Source organism: Anguilla rostrata, chromosome 15 (genome assembly GCF_018555375.3).
Source record: "Anguilla rostrata isolate EN2019 chromosome 15, ASM1855537v3, whole genome shotgun sequence".
In the NCBI taxonomy this organism is placed as follows: domain Eukaryota; kingdom Metazoa; phylum Chordata; class Actinopteri; order Anguilliformes; family Anguillidae; genus Anguilla; species Anguilla rostrata.
Window position 1 is genome coordinate 2,650,055 of NC_057947.1, and position 22,130 is coordinate 2,672,184.

The 22,130-nt window shown below is 46.9% G+C and overlaps 1 protein-coding gene across 2 annotated transcripts in view; it reads right to left on the reverse strand.

The window, feature by feature from the left end:
• The window catches only part of ctdsp1 (CTD (carboxy-terminal domain, RNA polymerase II, polypeptide A) small phosphatase 1), a 36,464-nt gene extending 16,478 nt beyond the window's left edge, over positions 1-19,986 (reverse strand). Inside the window, exons 1-2 of one of the 2 annotated variants that reach the window (XM_064309900.1) lie at positions 19,591-19,986; positions 5,394-5,545 (exon numbers count right to left, since the gene is read on the reverse strand). In XM_064309900.1, the coding sequence (XP_064165970.1) occupies positions 5,394-5,545; positions 19,591-19,666 (228 nt within the window). In that variant the 5' untranslated portion in view covers positions 19,667-19,986. Of the gene's footprint in view, positions 1-344; positions 4,005-5,393; positions 5,546-19,590 lie in introns of those variants that run through there. The other variant, XM_064309899.1, reaches the window with a different exon arrangement.
• Between the last annotated feature and the right edge of the window lie 2,144 nt (positions 19,987-22,130).

The window sequence follows — 22,130 nt, forward strand, 5'->3', positions numbered from 1 at the left end:
GGCTTACAAAATATTTTTTTTTTAAAAACAAAACCATTTCATTGCCGAACCGCCGAACTTCTCTTCGGCCACGCCGGTACCGCGCCTTTGCGGATTCGCGGTTTTAGCGAGGACGGTAACGAGCGGTTCTCCCGTCAGGCCCCGATCCCAAATTCCTCCGCGCCGTCCTCGTCGTCAGTCGGCACGTTTCGCGACGGAGTGAGGTCACGCCGCCGCACTTTTCAGTCACCCAGGCTTACGTTACAAAGCCGTGACATCCGAAAATAAAGGCGGTTGATCTGGGACGCCGGCGGCAGCCCTTGGGGGGGGGCGGGTGTTTACGGGCTGTTTACGGGGGCGGGTACCTGGGCGTCCCCGTCCGGCGGCACGCAGAACTCGCACTCGCAGAGGTCCCAGTCCTCGCAGAACTCGCCCTCCTCCTCCTCCTCCTCCTCGCCCTCCGCCTCGGGCTGCGTGAGCTGCGCGATCACAAAGTATCCGGACGGGTCGCTTTCCTCCGGAGCCTGCCCGTCCTCGGGGCGGCCCCGGGCCGGGGAGCCGTGGGGCTCGGGGAGCTCCGTCTCTCCGGGGAGCTCGCCCTGCTCATCAGGGCCCTCCGAAATCACGGAATATTCAGAGGACCCGCTTTGCTGCTGGGCTGTGTGGTGCTCGGCCAGTCTGTTCTCCTCAGAGGAGTCCGCGGGTTCAGACACACGGTCTTGCTCAGATGGCAGTTGGTGTTCAGAGGCTATGCTTCGCTCAGGGAGCTCGTGTTCTTCGGACAGTCTGTTGGGCTGGGAGAGGCTGTCAGATGGCTTGTCTGGCTCAGAAAGTGGTTGTTGTTCCAAGGTCAGGCTGGATTCAGAAAGCACACTTTCAGAGACCTTACAGTAGTCAAAAACTTGACTCTCCTCACATATTTTTGCGTGTTCAGAGGGCTGGCAGTGTTCAGGCAGCTCACAGTGTTCAGCGGGCTGGCAGTGTCCAGGCAGCTCACAGCGTTCAGAGGGCTGGCAGTGTCCAGGCAGCTCACAGCGTTCAGAGGGCTGGCAGTGTTCAGGCAGCTCACAGTGTTCAGAGGGCTGGCAGTGTCCAGGCAGCTCACAGTGTTCAGTGGGTTGGCAGTGTCCAGGCAGCTCACAGTGTTCAGAGGGCTGGCAGTGTTCAGGCAGCTCACAGTGTTCAGAGGGCTGGCAGTGTCCAGGCAGCTCGCAGTGTTCAGAGGGCTGGCAGTGTCCAGGCAGCTCACAGAGTTCAGGGTGCTCACAGCGTTCAGAGGGCTGGCAGTGTTCAGGCAGCTCACAGTGTTCAGAGGGCTGGCAGTGTCCAGGCAGCTCACAGTGTTCAGGGTGCTCACAGCGTTCAGAGGGCTGGCAGTGTTCAGTGGGTTGGCAGTGTCCAGGCAGCTCACAGTGTTCAGGGTGCTCACAGCGTTCAGTGGGTTGGCAGTGTCCAGGCAGCTCACAGAGTTCAGGGTGCTCACAGCGTTCAGAGGGCTGGCAGTGTTCAGGCAGCTCACAGTGTTCAGAGGGCTGGCAGTGTCCAGGCAGCTCACAGTGTTCAGGGTGCTCACAGCGTTCAGAGGGCTGGCAGTGTTCAGTGGGCTGGCAGTGTCCAGGCAGCTCGCAGTGTTCAGAGGGCTGGCAGTGTCCAGGCAGCTCACAGTGTTCAGAGGGCTGGCAGTGTTCAGGCAGCTCACAGTGTTCAGGGTGCTCACAGCGTTCAGAGGGCTGGCAGTGTTCAGTGGGTTGGCAGTGTCCAGGCAGCTCACAGTGTTCAGGGTGCTCACAGCGTTCAGTGGGTTGGCAGTGTCCAGGCAGCTCACAGTGTCCAGGCAGCTCACAGTGTTCAGGGTGCTCACAGCGTTCAGAGGGCTGGCAGTGTCCAGGCAGCTCACAGTGTTCAGAGGGCTGGCAGTGTTCAGTGGGCTGGCAGTGTCCAGGCAGCTCACAGTGTTCAGAGGGCTGGCAGTGTCCAGGCAGCTGGCAGTGTTCAGGGGGCTCACAGCGTTCAGTGGGCTGGCAGTGTTCAGGCAGCTCACAGTGTTCAGAGGGCTGGCAGTGTTCAGAGGGTTGACAATGTTCAGAGAACTTGCTTCCTTCAAGAATGTCACAGCAAGCACTGTGCTCACTCCCAGAAACCTTAAATGTCTCAGACAGCTTGTGGTGTTCAGACAATTCATGCTCTTCCAGCTTATCACTTTTTTGAGATAATACACAATGTTCAGTGACCTCACTTTGTTCACAAAGCTTGTGCTCTTCAGTGCCACTTTGTTCAGAGAGCTCACAATCATCAGTGGACTCACAATATTCAGTCAGATCACTTTGTCCAGAGTACTCACTTTGCTCCGAATACTCACCCTGTTCAGAGTCCACACCCTGTTCAGAGTCCACACTTTGCTCTGAGTCCTCACTTTGCTCTGAGTCCTCACTTTGCTCTGAGTCCTCACCCTGTTCAGAGTCCACAGTTTGCTCTGAGTCCTCACTTTGTCCAGAATCCACACCCTGTTCAGAGTCCTCACCCTGTTCAGAGTCCTCACTTTGTCCAGAGTCCTCACTTTGTCCAGAGTCCTCACTTTGTCCAGAGTCCTCACTTTGTCCAGAGTCCTCACTTTGTCTAGAGTCGTCATTTTGTTCAGAGTCCTCACCCTGTTCAGAGTCCACACCCTGTTCAGAGTCCTCACTTTGTCCAGAGTCCTCACCCTGTTCAGAGTCCTCACTTTGTCCAGAGTCCTCACTTCCATCAGACAGCTCAGCTTCTTCAGAGGGCTCGCACTGTTCCAAAGATACACACTTTTCAGAAGGTTCATTTTTCTCAAAGGGTTCACTGTGTTCAGATGATTCACTTTCTTCAAAGGACTCACAGTGTTCAAAAGACTCACTTTGTTCAAAAAACTGCCTTTTCTCAGAATGCTCATTTTCTTCAGAGGGCTCACATGGTTCAAAAGACTCAATTTGGTCACTTATTCCAGAAGGTTCGCTGTGTTCTGAAGACTCACTTAGGTCAAAAGACCTACTGTGTTCAGAAGATTCACTTTGTTCTGAAGACCCGCTGTGTTCAGAAGATTCACTTTGTTCTGAAGACCCGCTGTGTTCAGAAGATTCACTTTGTTCTGAAGACCCGCTGTGTTCAGAAGATTCACTTTGTTCTGAAGACCCGCTGTGTTCAGAAGATTCACTTTGTTCTGAAGACCCGCTGTGTTCAGAAGATTCACTTTTTTCTGAAGACTCGCTGTGTTCAGAAGATTCACTTTGTTCTGAAGATGCAATTTGTTCTGAAGACTCACTTTGTTCTGAAGAGTCGCTTTGCCCCGAAGACCCACTTTGATCCACTTTGCCTACCTCACAGGATTCAGACGGTCGGCTTTGTTCACAGAACCCTCTCTCACCAGAAAGTTCACTTCGTTCAGCGATATCAAAGTGCTCAGGGAGTGCGTGGTGTTCAACCAGATCACTTTGCTCAAAGACCGCACGGCTTTCAGGCAACTCCGGGTGCACAGACTTCAGGTCGAGCAGACGCTCAGCCATCTCACTTTGCACAAGCAGCCCGCGCTGCTCAGAACCACACCGTGCTTCACAGAGACAACGCTTTTCAGCCATCTCGCAGTACTCAGAAAGGTCGCGGCAGACAGAGATCTCGCTTCGTTCGAGAAGCTGGCATTGCGCGTGCGACAAAATGTCCAAACGTTCAGCGACCTTACGATGTTCAGAGAGCTCACCGCGTTCAGGGTCAGCGCGTGCGCAGAGCTCGCGCTCCTCAGACGTGCCGTTTTGCTCGTGCGGGCCGCATTCCTTGCCGCGTTCAGTGACCTCACAGCCCGCACGGCATTCAGAAATTTGCTCAAGCGGCTCTCCGCGTTCAGACGACTTGCGAGATTCTGAAACCTCGCGGACACCCGAGAGCTGGCCATTGTCCGAGGCCTTCCCGGGCTCCGTGGACCCGCGGCGTTCAGTATCCTCGCTGAGTCCGGAAGACTTGCCACCATCAAGTGGTTCGTGGAGTTCTGCCGCTTCACGCCGTTCAAAAACCGGAGGCCCGCGGTGTTCAGAGGCGTCGCTTCCGTCACAGGCCTCGCGGCGTTCAGAAACCTCAGACAATTCCGAGAAATCGCAGCGTTGAGAACCCTGGCAGTGCCCAGCAGGCTCGCGGCGTCCGGGGGGACAGCGGCGTTGGGACACCTCCTCGTGTTCAGAGAGGACGCCTCCTCCAGAGGGCTCGGGGCCTCCGGAGCCCCCCCCGCAGGGCTGGGGAGCCCGCTGGTGCGCGGAAGGGGGGCGCTCGCTTTCCTCGGCAGCCGGGCTGAGCTCACAGCCTGCCGGGGAGTCCGGCGGGAGCGGTGAGCCAGTCGACATGATCGCAGGGTCACATCTACACTGCGCCGTGCACTCAGACCCCCTCAGGAGCTCCCCCGCTTGTTTATTTTGGGGGCTTAAGAGGCGTGACAAATAACTCCTGGAATATCAAATCACTATAAAAAGCTGAAGAAGGCATAAATCTGACACCCACACCCCGGGGTCCTCCTTCAACTCCAGACCCATAGTGGCAGTCCGTCATGTTGTTTTCCAAGAACTTGGCCAATTAAAACACGGACAGTTCAGGCATTTGCCAAAAATCGGTGAAATATTACTTCACTATCGACTACTCTGCAGAAGTTAACTTCTCTGTGAACAACATGGTTGATATTGGTCATATCGCATAACTAACTATTTTACATATTTGCTTACAAGGAAAACCTAATATGTGAAACCCATTTAAAAGATCATTTTTCCAGTGGAAATTTTAATTCTTCACACGATAATTTGTCACAGCGGATTAATGGCAATGGCAACACGATTCAATGGACTGTGTACATTTTTTATTGATCATAATAAGCGAGCGAGTAAACAGGAAAAGAAGGCAAAGCAAACAGGGGCTTCCAGTTTCAACGCTGACAGCCCGGGTCACATGACCAGCAGCCTCCTGACAGCATGTGAGAGGCAGCCTCCTTACCCTCGCTGCACAGGGGCCGGCGGCAGGGACCGACGGAACAACAGATCAATGAAATGAAACATTCAAACTGGCAATAGAAATTAAGCTAATTCTGAGCAGAAGAAGGAACACCATAGCAATGGGCTCCACTCATTGTTTGAGAGGACAAAACCGTTTCATAAACCCACAATGCCATGGAATTGTATCAACATAAAACGCTACCTCTTATATACTGATACGGGTTATGAGACTTAATTGTATCACAACTGTGATCAATAAGTAGTGGTACAATTATTGCCATTGATTTCTTACTTATTTTTTAAATATTTTAATTTATCATTATTATGAGCTGCTTTTGTGACAAAGCACGACAGTAGTGATGCGTGTGAGCACTTCCAATGAACAGAGACAGGAGAGGTGAGGGAGCGGGAGAGGGAGGGGCTTACTTTGGAGACCGTTCCATTTTCTTCCACCAGAAGGGGTGCGTTGTTGTTGACGGGCAGCTGGTCGGCCTCGTCGTGACAGACGCAGCAGAAGAGACTGTGGAAAAGCCCCCGGTTTCGAGGCTTCTTCGAGGAGGCCGCATGAGCCGGGGTTCCTGCACACAAAATGACAGCCATCTTAACACCCGAGAGACAGCACACCACTGCCACCTCATGACCAGTTGCCATTTTGTAAATTATAAAAAGCATTTTATGCAATTTATGCACTATGCAGTTTATGCAACAAAAAAAAAGAAACAAGACTGATAAATATACTAAAAACCAAATCTGGCTAGACAACTATCTCCCCAACATCATTCAAAATAAACCTGCAAGTGTAAACATATTCAAATATCATGCCCGCGGTGGACATATTATTAGACGTAAAACTAGACAACGTGACCTCAGAAGTTTAGATGTTAAAAGGAGCCATAGCTTAGAGTAAGGCTAAAAGCTTATATCGCAGGCAGAGAGAGAATGCCACAAATTATCACAGACCGGCCTGTGGGTCTAAATTTTTTTTCCCTTCTACAAATCAGGTTTGCGAAAGGCGTCGGCCCGAACCTGCTGGGTTATATCAATAAAGCGATCGGTGCAGGTGAGCCGCGTGTTCTAAAGCGAGTCTTTCAGGTAGACGTCGGAGGGCAGCGCTTTCGGTCGAGCTCTTCTGGAGTTACACAGAGAGCACTTTAAATAGAGCACACGTGCAGCTGCTGCTGCTGCTAGCGCTGAGCTCTGTATATAGAGACCGCTCGCTCCGAGCCATAAACGGAATCGCTAAACAAAACCAGACGTCGGGCCCCGTTCACCAGACGCGCGTGCGATCGCACTCGATCGTAAAACAGCGTGCGAGAACGTTTCCAGAAACATTCCGGAATTCGTCTTTTCTTATCCGTATTTGTTCGTTTCGTCTCCTTGTGCTTAATCGCACGAACACGACTGCACATAAAATTTTCAGTCGTCATCTCAAACACCTGGGACATGCGCACGCGTGTCACGAATCTCATATTGGTTTTTGCGCAGGAACATTTTTAAGAACAAAAGAAAGAATAATTTAAGCAAGGTTTTGCGAATGAGGCCCATTGTGTTCGGATCTGAAGGGGGGGGGGAGCCGCTGTGCGTGCACAGGTCTGCAACACGCGTGCACACTGCAGTCAATTTGGTTGCACGCGTGAGCTCGAGTGCACGTGTGCATGTGCCAAAAAAGGGGTGTCACAAGCACGCCCGTTTATTTGCACCGCTTTTCTAAATATGCTGTCTTAGGACAGGAAGAGCCAACGCCGGTCCTGCCATCAAAACGTATGGACAGTCAGCTCGGACCCGTCACTTCATTAAAACACAGACCGATAACACAACACAGCTAACGAAAATAACTTCTACAGTCTGCTCCCTTTACAAACCTCTATCCTGTTACTGTAACCCCACGTGCTTAAGGTTCCAGCTTTTTCTAGTCCGGGATGAAACGGATATATCAGCGGATTTCAGCGCTCCTCGTGAAAAGGATCCTATTTGGGGTTCCGGCCTCCCGCCCTCTTCGCGATGAGCGCGGTCCTCTACAGGTTCCACACAGACACGCGATCCTTCCTTACAACTTGACAACATGTTTCACGCCACCGGGGGGAGAAAGCAGATGCCCTCCGAGGACCCGGTGACATCAGCGCGGTGTTGGACACAGGGTCCCCGGGTTTACCGAAGCAGAAGCAGATGCTGCTTTTACTGAAAGACGTGGCGAGCCAAAAAGGCCTAGAATTACATTTCATTCAACTGTTGAGATGTGGGTGTTGACATTCTGTACAGATATACTGATCTCAAGTACACAGTGGCTTCAGGAAGATTTCACCCTCTTTGATTTTTTTCCCCCACATTTTCACATTTCACAAACACACAAACGCACGCATGCACACAGATATGCAGTGACAGTAGTTAATGCAGGCTTGGTTAGTGGCATGCTCCATTTCAGATTTATCTTTGGGGTGGCAGCCTAGCACTATCAACAATCCCAGCAGGCTACGAGGCTACAGTGCCTGTGTGCATTAGGCTACAAGGCTACAGTGCCTGTGTGCATTAGGCTACGAGGCTACAGTGTCTGTGTGTATTAGGCTACGAGGCTACAGGGCCTGTGTGTATTAGGCTACGAGGCTACAGTGTCTGTGTGTATTAGGCTATGAGGCTACAGTGTCTGTGTGTATTAGGCTATGAGGCTACAGTGTCTGTGTGTATTAGGCTACGAGGCTACAGTGTCTGTGTGTATTAGGCTACGAGGCTACAGTGTCTGTGTGTATTAGGCTATAAGGCTACAGTGCTTTGTGTGCATTAGGCTACGAGGCTACAGTGTCTGTGTGTATTAGGCTACGAGGCTACAGTGTCTGTGTGTATTAGGCTATGAGGCTACAGGGTCTGTGTGTATTAGGCTACAGTGTCTGTGTGTATTAGGCTATAAGGCTACAGTGTTTTGTGTGTATTAGGCTACAGGGCCTGTGTGTATTAGGCTACGAGGCTACAGGGCCTGTGTGTATTAGGCTACGAGGCTACAGGGCCTGTGTGTATTAGGCTACGAGGCTACAGGGCCTGTGTGTATTAGGCTACGAGGCTACAGTGTCTGTGTGTATTAGGCTATGAGGTTACAGTGCCTGTGTGTATTAGGCTACGAGGCTACAGTGTCTGTGTGTATTAGGCTATAAGGCTACAGTGCTTTGTGTGTATTAGGCTACAGTGTCTGTGTGTATTAGGCAATGAGCTAGTTTTGTAATTTAGCTATACAGCACAGTGCACATTGTATGCAGGCGTAAGGGCTTGGTAATAGTGCTATGCTACAGTTTGTTATTGGTATGAGGCTACAGTGTCTGTTGTATTCAGGCTAGAGGCTACAGTGTCTGTGTATTAGGCTACGAGGCTACAGTGCCTGTGTGCATTAGGCTACGAGGCTACAGTGTCTGTGTGTATTAGGCAATGAGGCTACAGGGTCTGTGTGTATTAGGCAATGAGGCTACAGGGTCTGTGTGTATTAGGCAATGAGGCTACAGTGCTTTGTGTGCATTAGGCTACGGTGTCTGTGTGTATTAGGCTACGAGGCTACAGTGTCTGTGTGTATTAGGCTACAAGGCTACAGTGCTTTGTGTGTATTAGGCTACAAGGCTACAGTGTTTGTGTGTATTAGGCTACAGGCTACAGTGTCTGTGTGTATTAGGCTAGAGGCTACAGGGTCTGTGTGTTATGTACGGTCTGTGTGTATTAGGCTACAAGGCTACAGTGCTTTGTGTGTATTAGGCTACAGTGTCTGTGTGTATTAGGCTACGAGGCACCAGGGTCTGTGTGTATTAGGCAATGAGGCTACAGTGCTTTGTGTGTATTAGGCTATAAGGCTACAGTGCTTTGTGTGTATTAGGCTATGAGGCTACAGTGTCTGTGTGTATTAGGTTATGAGGCTACAGTGTCTGTGTGTATTAGGCTATGAGGCTACAGTGTCTGTGTGTATTAGGCAATGAGGCTACAGTGCTGTGTGTATTAGGCTATAGGCTACAGGGCTTGTGTGGTATAGGCTACAGTGTCTGTGTGTATCAGGCAATGAGGCTACAGTGTCTGTGTGTATTAGGGTATGAGGTTACAGGGTCTGTGTGTATTAGGGTATGAGGCTACAGTGCCTGTGTGTATTAGGCAATGAGGCTACTGGGTCTGTGTGTATTAGGGTACGAGGCTACAGTGCCTGTGTGTATTAGGCTATGAGGCTACAGTGTCTGTGTGTATTAGGCTATTAGGCTACAGGGTCTGTGTGTATTAGGCAATGAGGCTACAGGGTCTGTGTGTATTAGGCTATGAGGCTACAGTGCTTTGTGTGTATTAGGCTACGAGGCTACAGTGTCTGTGTATTAGGGCTACTGGAGCTACTCAGTGGTCTGTGATTGGACGGCACAGTCATGATGATTGCTACGATCAGCCTTATGGTATGAGGTGGTGTGAAAGTCTGGTGTGTAATTACTAAATGTTCTGAGTGCAAGGTCTGTTGTATGGTAGGCAAAAGAGGTACATGTCGTAGCCAGCTACAGGAGCGTGTCGTATATACAGCTACAGTCTGGGTGATCACGGCGAGCACCTTGGTGTGATAGTAGCAGGTACGCAGGCTCAGCTGTATTAGCACTCACTATGTGGTATACTCGTGCTGACAGGTGGCCCTTTGCCTTAGAACTGGCTACAGGTTTGCTGTGTGCATTAGAGATGCTGCTACATCTGGTTGTCGTGGTATTGTGAGTACGTGCCTTTTATCAGCTCAGAGCCAGTGTCTGGGCCATTGTCTTATTGACTTTCCAAAATAAGGATATTAGCTAGAGAACTGTGCTCACTGGATATTTTTCTTTTGTCCTGAACCCTAGAGATGGTTGTGCATGAAAATCCCAGCAGATCAGCAGTTTATGAAATACTCAAACCAGCCTGTCTGGCACCAACAACCATGCCACGTTCAAAATCACTTAAATCACCTTTCTTCCCCATTCTGATGCTTGGTTTGAACTTCAGCAGATCATCTTGACCATGTCTACATGCCTAAATGCACTGAGTTGCTGCCATGTGATTGGTTGATTAGATATTTGCGTTAACGAGCAGTTGAACAGGTGTACCTAATAAAGTGGCCGGTGAGTGTATATGAATCTAAAATTAAGGCCTGCAAGTGCAGTATCTGGTGCAAACCAAAACCAGCTCATCAACCAGAAGATGGCCCTCAGCAGAGCCTCCACCAACACTACGCCAACATCAAGACATGCCAGTTCCACATGTCAGATATCCACCAAGTTAATGCCCTCCTCCATGCCCTGCACATCAGGAGATGCACACACTTTTATGACAGTATGTCAAATCGGGCATGAGATATGCCTGTTTAAATTCTAGCCACTCTTAAGCATTCCATTCCAGTCAGTTACTGGCGGCACCATGTGACCAATCAGCACTATATTTGTTCAGTGGCCGGAGTTTCCCCTGCACCCCCACCCAATTTTAGCGGTGTTACGTGAATCTGTTCAGAAGTTATATGCCTTTTTGTGAGAAGCCACGCCTACTGCCACACCCCCTTTAGCTAATTGGAGTGGAACATTAATCAGTTATTCCTGACTGATCAAGCTTTCCACAAAATTCACTGATAACTTTTGGAAACAGACCAACAGGCAGACAGGCAAACAGACCAAAAGGGGGCGAAAAACATGACCCCTGTTGGCAGAGGGGACCGGGTAACATCATCTCCACCCTCAAGCGCGGTGGTGACAGCACCACGCTGTGGCCGTGCTCCTCAGCAGGAAGCACGGGGAAGACTGTCACTATCAAGGAAAAGGCTGATGGAGCCAAATCCAGACTAATGCTTGAGGAGAACCTGTGAATACTACTGTAAATAAGAAACATTTTTTTTAAAGCATGTTTGAAAATGCTATATTGTTTCACTGAGGGGGAAAATGTGTACTTCACTGGATTTAAATTTTAATCTGTGACACTGCAAAATGTGAAAAAATCCAAATGCAAACTATCTGAAGGTACTGCATGAATTCTGCAACACACAGAAACTCCGGGGAATCTCAGTATGGATAAAGTATATTTGACAGAAGATGCAACCTGACCATAGGTTTTATTTTTCACTTCGTTAGTTATCTGATCGGCACTAGCCAGTTTTAGTCAGTGTAGAACCATAACAGGTTGAGTTTACCACCTGAATTAGATCTGGATGAAACAGCTTCCTGCTCTCTCTTTTGGCAAGTGCCCATTCGGAACTCTCTCTCTCTCACTCCCACTGTCTCTCTCTCTCTTGCTCTCACTCGCTCTCACTCTCACGCTCTTGCTCTCTCTGCCTATCTCACTCTCAGGATGTGCCCATGCTGAACTCTGTCGCTATCCCTCTCTCTGTCTCTCTCACTCACTCTCTCTCTCTCGCTCTGCCTCTCTCACTCTCTCTGCCTCTCTCGTTCTCTCTCACTTTCTATCTCTCTCTTGTTCTCTCTCTCTCTCGCGCTCTCTCTCACTCTCGGGCCATGCCCATTCTACAGGCTCCTGCTGCCAGGCCAGAACAGGAACAGGAAGTGCAGTGAAGAGTGCAGATCGGCGATGATAGGAGCTTGGGCCGAATACTGCCACCGGATTGTGTGTTTCACACCAGGCGGGTACAGCCCACAGGCCTAGGATGCCATCGCCAAGATAATCCGCCAATGGCGGGATCCACACAGGCCCACCGGGGGGGGGGGGGGGGGGGTAAAAAAACATGCAGTGCGTTCGCCAGTGTTATTACACCAAATATTTACCCGTGTCTTGCAGTGTGAAATAAGAGTGGAATCTTCTACTTGAAATGCGTATTACTTTTTTGGCATTGTGCTTGGTCTGTTAATTACAACACAATGCCCAGAAAAGGGACCTACTGGATTATACAACTCACTCAATTAACTTAATCCATTTCCATTTCTAAAGGAGACTGACAGCATGCTAGAGCACCAACTTTCACGTGAGTGCAGTACAAACACAGCACATTAAAAAAATTAATTCCTTCTGTGCAGGAGTTCACTGCATCTGTTAACAGTTTTAGCTTTTAGCAAAATAATGCACCCACTAAGATTTTTATGTTTAATGTGGTAGTTCACAGGTTGTCTATAAAGCTCGATCTTCTAGTAACGGCTGTTTCTCCTGGTACCACTGGCCTACGTTCCCCTTAAAGGGAATTACTGCAGTGCTGACGTTTGCTCTGAATAACAACATCTGCTAAATGCCACTAAAGTAATAATCTACCTGACAATACAGGATCTCATAGGTAGTTCCTCTCTGGTTAGGTAACACACCTGCAATGGATAAATTAGTTCGGTATATTAGACTGTCATCGGCATACATCACCATTTCACTGATGAAGGTAACTTGCTGAAATATGTGCATCTTGTAGCCTCATCTTAACCAAAACTGTTGAGTAGGGATATTGTCTGAATGCAGACAGTGCAAAGGTCACACCCCCCATTTTCACTTGCGTACGAATCGCCATCATCCCTGACAGCTCCCCAATGAACAATCAAGGGCTTCCACAACCTGCCGTGACTGTCCTCCGTCCGATATCACCCACTCCCCTACCCTGTTCCACCTACATCCACAAGGTGCCTCCTGTTGTTAGTGACAGATATAGAGATGGATTCAGGTGTGCATATGGTGATCAGGTCTAGAACATCTGAATGAGATGGATTCAGGTGTGCACATGGTGATCAGGTCTAGAACATCTGAATGAGATGGATTCAGGTGTGCACATGGCGATCAGGTCTAGAACATCTGAATGAGATGGATTCAGGTGTGCACATGGTGATCAGGTCTAGAACATCTGAATGAGATGGATTCAGGTGTGCACATGGTGATCAGGTCTATAGCAGCTGATGATATAGGTTCGGGTGTGCATATGGTGATCAGGTCTATAGCAGCTGATGATATAGGTTCGGGTGTGCATATGGTGATCAGGTCTATAGCAGCTGATGATATAGGTTCGGGTGTGCATATGGTGATCAGGTCTATAGCAGCTGATGATATAGGTTCGGGTGTGCATATGGTGATCAGGTCTATAGCAGCTGATGATATAGGTTCGGGTGTGCATATGGTGATCAGGTCTATAGCAGCTGTATCAACTATATCATAGGTTCGGGTGTGCACAACACTCCAGAGTAAGGGCGGGGCTCAGACGTGTCTGCCCCATCTCCTGCCAGCCCACTCTGAAGCTCCAGTCACGCAACCGTAGTTTTTCCTGCACGGACAATTCTGAGACAGCCGCCTCCATCGAATTTAGTGCCAGCCATCTCATGAGAAAACATAAATACAAGTGTTACGCACAGTGGATTTCAATCCTGCGTAACTGCAATGGCGGCATTACTCGGATGGGGCGCTGCATCGCAATCAGCACAAGGCACCAGGAAAGGCGCTATAAAAGAACACGAGCTACGGCAGCTGGATGCACGGAGAGCAGGGCAGCATTCAGACAGGTAAATCTTTCTTTTGCACCCAAGCATGTCCACCATGTTCAAGATGTTTCCTAGACTACATCCTATCAGTTTAATATTTTCAGTCAGTGGCTGGGTGGCCCAGCCCATGGAATGCAGTGTCTCAGGAATGCTGGACATTTCTAAATCTGCATTTTATACTAATGCACTTCCATTCTGCTGAAGACAATTTTTCCTGCTTTTTAGTTTCTTTTTCTCCATAAAAAACATGGAATCTTGCATTAAAGCATCCACAGTGAACTTTTGGCAGATATGGCCCATACAATAACAATTTAAAAAATTGTTTTTTTTTATTTTTAGAAAAAGCGTTCATGAAGAGGAGAATGAGAAAGGCAGATGAGAAGACAATGCAGTCATCATCTCTTCAGTGCTAGCCATTACCAACACATTACCAACAAATTTGGGGAATCTGAAAAGTGTTTCTTGGAAATATATGATTATAGGTTTATGAAAATATTTGATTTTCCATCATCCAAACTGAAAATAGTTGGGTAGCACCAGAACTGGGAGTAATGGTGAACTTGCTCTGAAGTTCTGGAGTATAAAATTTGTTCCCTCTCAGTTCTTCAGCAGTTTGTATGCAAGATTATCAACAAGAAACTCAACAACTCTAATTCAGCTGGGTCTCGCATCAATACCACAGATGTAATTTTCTACTCCATAAGATAACAAATGCCTCATTGAAATGTAAATGCCTTGAATGCTGTATTTTTATGGTTGCATTCCTGTGAAAGTCACACCTTCACGCTTCATAAAAGAATATCACTATCAGAAGATTTTATCTTAAGACATCCAGGTTCCAAGCAGATGGAAATGCTTGGAATCTTTATTAGAAACTTGTACAGGCAAGTATAGGCAGGTGCCTGTGCACAAACATGTGAGATTCACAAAATTCACAGATCTTTTCAGTTAACCCTTACACAACATTTCTGCAGGTTTTTTTTTTTAAAAAAGGACATTTCTTGATGTTGTGAGAAAAACTACCAAATCACCATTAAAAAAATCTTTAATCTTCAACACAAGCCTACAGCACGTGAGCCTGAAAGTGTTCTGTGTAAAAATTATTTAATTTACAGGTAGAAAATGGACTACCAGTGTTTAAAAATGTTAGATTAACTAAATGTTTAAAGATATAGGCTAATCACGCATACTAACTAGCTTTCGTAATCTGTATTTCTGGTATTCCGTGGTTGAGAAAAAAATAGAGAGCTTTTTGTGTGTTCAAGAACACCAAAACATTTTTTAATTACCTGAAAGAACACAACAGGCTCAAGGACTGTTTTTCTTCTCAGCAGATTTTTTCAAAACAAGACAAGGTGCACTTTGACACTCTGCATGGATAAACACAACACCACTATTACAACATTTAATTAACAGGGAAAATGGTTTGCAAGCAGCTCTCGGGTGTATCTGAAGAAAAACGGCTGGGCTCTGTTTATTCGATCAGTTTGTTCCCATGAAGGAGAACATAGGCTTACCGACAGAGGCCTGCTCAATTCCACGGCAAGTAGCAACATCAAATCTCCATTCCCCACGGCAAGTAGCATTATTAAATCTCCATTCCCCACGGCAAGTAGCATCACCAAATCTCCATTCCCCACAGCAAGTAGCATCACCAAATCTCCATTCCCCACAGCAAGTAGCATCACCAAATCTCCATTCCCCACGGCAAGTAGTATCACCAAATCTCCATTCCCCACGGCAAGTAATATCACCAAATCTTCATTCCTCACGGCAAGTAATATCACCAAATCTCCATTCCCCATGGCAAGCAGAATCACCAAATCTCCACTCCCTACGGCAAGTAATATCACCAAATCTCCATTCCCCACAGCAAGTAGAATCACCAAATCTCCATTCCCCATGGCAAGTAATATCACCAATTCTCCATTTCCCATGGCAAGTAATATCACCAAATCTCCATTCCCCACAGCAAGTAATATCACCAAATCTCCATTCCCCACGGCAAGCAGAATCACCAAATCTCCATTCCCCACAGCAAATAGAATCACCAAATCTCCATTTCCCACATCAAGTAGAATCACCAAATCTCCATTCCCCACGGCAAGTAATATCACCAAATCTCCAAGCCATTTACACTGTAATGATAATGCCACTCGCTGATGGAGCAGAATATACACCTAGCTTCTTTAGCACGAAAGGCCAGAAACACAGCACACAGTATTCACAGCAACAATCTGGAGGAAGAGATTTTAGTATAACGGACTGGTGGACGGGTGAAGTCTCCATCACGCAAAATTAAATCAAATTTATTTGTCACAATAAACTTCACAGTGGACTGTGGCCTAAAACCCCACAAGAGCAAGCCCAGGATGACGACGGCAAGGAGAAACTCTGGGTGGGACAGATCGGAAGGACCAGACTCAAGAGGTGGAGTCCATCCTCTTCCGGCTGGCTTTAGGTGAAAGAAACAGCCTACAGGCTCGCTTAAGGCCTCAGTAACATCCATTTTAAATGGTAAATTGATCTTTCCCTTGATAATGTGGTCAAAGGCCCAATAACGACATACCAGACTTCTAGGTATCCATCTCCTACACTGGAGTGAAAAGATCTAGCGTTTCTCTTCCTGTGTTTTAGAGATGTGAAGTGCTTTCCATTTAAGTGCCCTTCATCAGATCTCAACCAGGTTTTCAGCTATCGAGCATTTACCTCCCAGACAGAGAGAATAATGAAAATGCCTGGAAGGGCAGCAAGCTTGCAAAGGGGCTGCATGCCCGGCACACCCAAGCTGACGCAACCAACCTGAATTTTTAGGGCAGAATAAAAAAGTAGCGCTACAGGGTTAGAGGCAAAGCTCGAGATGACACAAGGGAGTGGGGTGAAAAGGTACATGCGAGAAGAAAATTTAGGGGATCCGCATCCATCTGGGACCAATCGAACCCAGGACCAGGGACTTACAGGGACAGCTTTATGACTGTGTTCCCTGACCGCATTCTCAGACTACTGCCAGGTCTGAAATGTCTAAAAAAACAAAAAAACAAAACACACACAGAGGACAGGGGTGGAATGAGCTGGCTAGCGACTCGGGACTACGGTGCGAACCGCAGGTTTCAAAAGGTTGACGTCTGGTGGACAAGCCCCAACTGTCACCCCGGGTGTGCAGCAGAAGCAAAGGGAAGAATTCAGCTTTCACTCTCCACAACTTCCTCCTCCACCTTCTTCTTCGTCTTCTTTTTCTTCAGCTGTGGCTACTTGGCGTGGCATAAGGCTGCACTTGCAAAATTCCAACCGCACCGCGCCGCAAGGAAGGGGAGGCAGCGCGGGCAAAGTTCAGCAACAGCGCCGTTGCACCTCCTCACCAGGCACGCGCACGAGGCTTCGCACAGAGGAAACGCAATGTGTGGCAACCGCCACTCCTGCAAGCACATCAAACGGATGCGTTTCCATGTCAAAGCATGGGAAAGCTGCAGTGAACAGACCAGCCAGTGTGGCTATAAATAACCCGAAAGGCCTATGCTTAAGGCCTCACTTAACACAAACACAGGATTCCACAGCCAGGAGTGCACCCGCGGCAGCACCTCCTTCCACATGGGCTTTTCTTGGGCGGGCGCATACAAACATTTAACACAAATCTTGGGTAAACGTTTCCTGACACATACTTGTACCATACGGTCCCAAGCATGTGACTTTTTCAGCCTAAAGTGCTGCTGAACCACACCAGTTCAACAGGCTGTTACCTTCAGACAGCTGGGGAAACGGAGAAAGACCAAAGGTCAGGGAACCAGCGTTCCGGACTGCACTCCAATGCCACAACACAGACCAAACGAATTCAGGCACTCTGCGGCCAATCGGAGCCCTTCACCAGCAGCACATGAGCTAATGGAGGGCCGTGGTTGGCTGCAGGGCGCGCGTTAGCGCGTAGTACACAGCCGTACGCGGTTCCCATGGGCGACCATGAACTGCGAGCAATGCGAGGCCTGGCACGCGGCTGGCTAAGTCACAGCTGTGTTATCGTACGAGGGAGAAGGCCGCCAATCCAGCAGGGGAGGCGCTGGGATTTGTTATTAATGGATTGTGAGAAGAAGGCCGCAACTTTACAAGACTTAGGAAACGTTCCCAGGGAACACCGGAGGCCCGTCCTGCTCCGGTTTCCTCCATGCCTTCAGCCGCCCCTGTCACAGGCAGCTCTGGAGCGGAAGCTAGGAGTGCTCTTACCACAGGGCCGAAAGACCGCGGTACCCAGCCTGCACAGCGGCCAACGAAACGAGCTTACATAACACAGCTCAGAATGCGCCAAAGCCGATTACTGAGCGAAGGACACATTAACAGTGGGCATAACTGCCTCGTTTCGCTTTCAAGCTGATTATTATGATATCTGACATACTACTCTGCAAATATTTGCTCTGACCTACCCCAAGCTGAAACAAAGAACAGCTCAGCTCTTTGGAGTGTCAATAACAAACAGGAATGTGGATACCTGGTCAGTGTGTGGACCACGTGTTTCTCACTTTGAAGCTTAGCCGTTGAGCCACAGTAACAGTGTTAAAAACATCAACTGCAAGGCCATCTTCACAGTTCACGCATTTTGCTTTATTGATGCAGTATGATCCGGGTCAGAGAACGCTGACTGGCATCATTGCTCATATGAACAGCAGAATAGTTTAGGTTCTATTACAGTGCAACATGCTCTGGATAAGAGCATCTTAAATGAATGCAACGTCAATGTAAGGACAGCTTCAGGGGTTAAACACCAGAAAACCAGAGCTGTTATCGCACAATATCTATCAGCTAATCACCCGTTTACCGTACCACAGCCCCGTCTTTCAAAGTCTCACTGTATCCGCGGCCTCTGTCAGTGTCTACGACTTTATCCACCGACGGTAAGGCACACTAGGGTCATTACCTATCCTATTAATTACTGTAAAACAGGAGGGGTGGGCAGGAAGAAATAAAGAAAGAAAGGGACAAGGAAGCCTTTCAGTCAGCCACGACACTCTCAAAAACGACCCCAGATTATTTTTCTACCAGGAGGTGATAAAAAGAAATCGGCTGATTTTATTTTTATTTTATTACTATTGTTTTCAGAAATCCCACTGCAAAGCACAAGTCAATCCATTCCACAATCTACATCTTTGACAGAGTGGAAGAACATTACCTTAACTGTAGCCTACAGGGAAAGCGATATACAGTCTTATCTGGAATGTTATCGTGGGCGTGGACGTTTCAAAGTTTCATTTGCTAAGAAATCGTTTACGGTCAGCTGTGGTTCTGTTGTTTTTTGTTTTTTTGTAAGGAACGCCTTATCCCAGTTTTAATATGTGCACTTTATTCGCACAGTGAGGCGAGTAACGTGAGTTGATGAATTGTTTTATGCTGAGTAAATCAATAGCCAACTGTCACATATCGAACACAATTACAACAAAAACTGAAAAGAGGGTTAGAGTAGTAACGCTACAATGTCCTGGAATGCAAGTGGCCCACTCCCGTCATACCAAAGATACCATTTATTATTATTTATTTATTTTATTATTTATATACTGAACTAGTAGTTGCATATTTGAGAGGTTCCCTTGCAGTGCAATCACACCACGCACAGTTCCAACTTCAGTCTTAAAGGAAGATTCAAAAGGTACAAATTTGTGTGATGATGTTTTATTGTGGCGTAATGGTTACCTAACCGGGTGTACCAAACCCATACGCTCATTCTTAAGTAACTTTCTTGAAAACAGAAATATTTTCAAATGCATTAGAGTTGCGCGCCGGATGCTTCATTGCTAGCAAACTTAACCTGTATGTGCGATGGGTGGCATCACCGCAAATGCAATCAACTGTCAAAGAATTGGGTCTCCCCACACGTTGTCTCGGTTACCACGTCCATTGATCGAGCGTTATCTGCACGGGATCGCCTTTTTCTGATGGCCGCTGTCATCTTGTCCAAATATTGCGATCTACGCAATTGCTGCAGCGCTAATTTCACTACACGTCAGTGATTATTCACAGGCTAGGCTATATTCTAAAATAAGTTTTGCTTAATAATAGCACGTTTCTGTTTACATACTACATCGAACGTTACTGAAAGCTTTTTTATATCGCTAAAGTCAACATTTGATGTTATAAAACACAGTTCCAAGGATATGGTATCCTACAGAAGGTAACTTGACATGTGCGGTACAAAACAGATCTGGCGAGATTCTTGAAAAGTTTTCGAAACTTACTTTTCTCTCGCAACGGAGCATTCACATCTTCATCTCTGCTAACTTGGGTGATGACTGAAGAGGACGGGTGGTCCATTAGATCCGTAAATCCAGTATAAGTGCAGTTTGAAGTATTTTATTCCTAATGTAGTTTGATAGCTATCTAGCTATCTTAAAATATGTAGCTATATTTTTCAGAAAAAAGATTAACAACCGCGACCGTTAAATATAAACATAATGTCCGCATAAATAGACGTTACTCTTCCGGGAAAAATATAAAAAGAAACAAGTACAAATTAAATAAGTATTTTTAAAAATATATAAAAGGGGGAGTTTCTTGTTAACTTTGTTACAACATGGAGTTCGGCTCTGCTCTGAATTTCAAGATACAAACATGGAACTTGACCGTTTCAAGGCGTCCCCTTCTCTTAAAGCGGCAATAAAATGAAAGCGATGAATGCTTCTACATCTGAACAGCCCGTATATGACGGATTGCACACGCTTTAGGCCTATATTGTCTGAATTTGATTGACAAGACATAGTGGCAGTATCGGATACATGAACTGTAGTATTTTAATTCTAATATCCTGAAATGTAGAATAATTGCTATTTAATTTTTTTTGTTCTAATTTCGTTCCTTAAACACCAGACTCTCACCAGTTATGATTTAGGCTACAGTTAAATGAAAATAGGCTCATATTTCAACTTGGCATTAATTGATCACAACGTGTTTGCTTGTTACCCAAAAAAAATAAAAATAGGCTGAATGACGACTAGACGACAAAGTTGCGCGTTTGGCTCTAATCATAAGCACTTTTATAGCATACGGCCGATTCCACTCAGAAACGACCGGAGTAACCTTCTGAACGGCCGCTGAGTTCCATTCCGACCGGCTCGCGCGGGTCCGTTAGGGCTCCGGCGGCGCGATACTGGCCTGGCACCCGCGCGCATTTTCACTGGCTGGTTTCGGGGACAGCGGGGCTGTGCAGAATGCAAACGGGGCACGCAGCAGACGGCGACAGGAAGTTACACACAATGCGGCCATTGAGGTGCAGCCTCTACCCGGTGTCAGTGACGCAGTGGTCCTTTGAAAACACCGGGTAGCCGACACCATCAGGGACTATAATATATTCAATTTTTAGCATCTTTTAGGCCTATACACCAGCCTCTCTTTGGCTAATACTTTACTTGCGTGATATGCGCTATTGCCATGTCAGTTAGCCAACTAGGCCTCTTTAATACCAATGACACTTTCATTTTGCGTAACGGCAGCCGCTTCTTTTAAATACGTGTGTAATGAACTATATGTGTCCTAGTTATAGCAAGACAGTAGTACGCTATGGCCTCAAACTGGATTGCTCTTAATTCAGTGAATACAAATTATTGCTTCTTTCAGCTGCAAATTCATAATTATTTTACTTAATGTCACTGGCTATCACTTCATGCTTTTTAATTTATTTTTTATTTTATTAGCTAGTCTTCCTCCTTAATGCACACAAACCTTAGCCTAAGATTTCGTTTCTTTGGTATTGGACCTTATGCATGAATGTGCACATATTTATTTATTTGTTTTCGCAAAAGAACACGGTAACCCTTCTCACCTATAAAGATACAAAACCTCATTCTCTGGAATATTTGCTGTAAATCTACAATACGTTGCCCGTTTAAGACTCAGAAAAAAACCGTGCGCAAACAAGTTTTCAAAGATCTATCCGCTTTATTCGTTTGGGGATGTACTTTTTTCTTCCTATACTGGTGTTTTCGCACGAATTTGCCGACATTAGCACGCATACTTCTCGCTTTTAACCAGCGATATTAATAAAATTGGTACCGCTGAGATAAGTTTAATGCCAGTTATGTGATACGTGCTTTTAATTAATGGTTTAAAAGTTTTGTCAAAGTTTTCTACGAACTTTCTTGGTGGGAAAGAACAGTCAGCGAGGGGAGCCTTGAAACTGAGCAAAGTAGAAAGGCGGCTAGGGAGAGTCACCAAAGTTTGTGAACTCTGTCGACTTGATTAGCTAGTTAGCATTAGTATTCATGGCAAACTCCACAATGTCAGCAGCAATGCACGGATGTTAACTAAATAATAAATCAACAATTCGGCACATTTTAATCGATATCAACGGGGTTGCAGATGAGTTGTATTTTTCTTCTTTTTTGAAGCGCTGGAAACTCATTAGGCAAGTTGAACTCAATAGTAGGCCTGTTGTAATAGCACAGTGCGCGTCCGCATAGAAGGAGCATATTGATCATAATTAATGTTCTGCTGTCATTGCTGCAAATACCTGGAAGCCTATTAGCCAACCGATAAGTCTTTTCGAGATGATAGCCTTGTGTGGTGTGATAGCCTATTTGGCGATGGAGGGCGCTATTACCTCAGGTTTATTTCGTTTACATGAAGCATATTAGATACTTTATACCAGGATGGCTCATGTCGTATTGCTCACTAGTTTCATTATCCAACAGACCCGTTCAGTCTTACCATATGGTAGTTGTGCCAAAACTTGGCAGAAAAGGGTTTTCCTATTCTTTCCATGTAGGCTACACAAGAAAAGTAT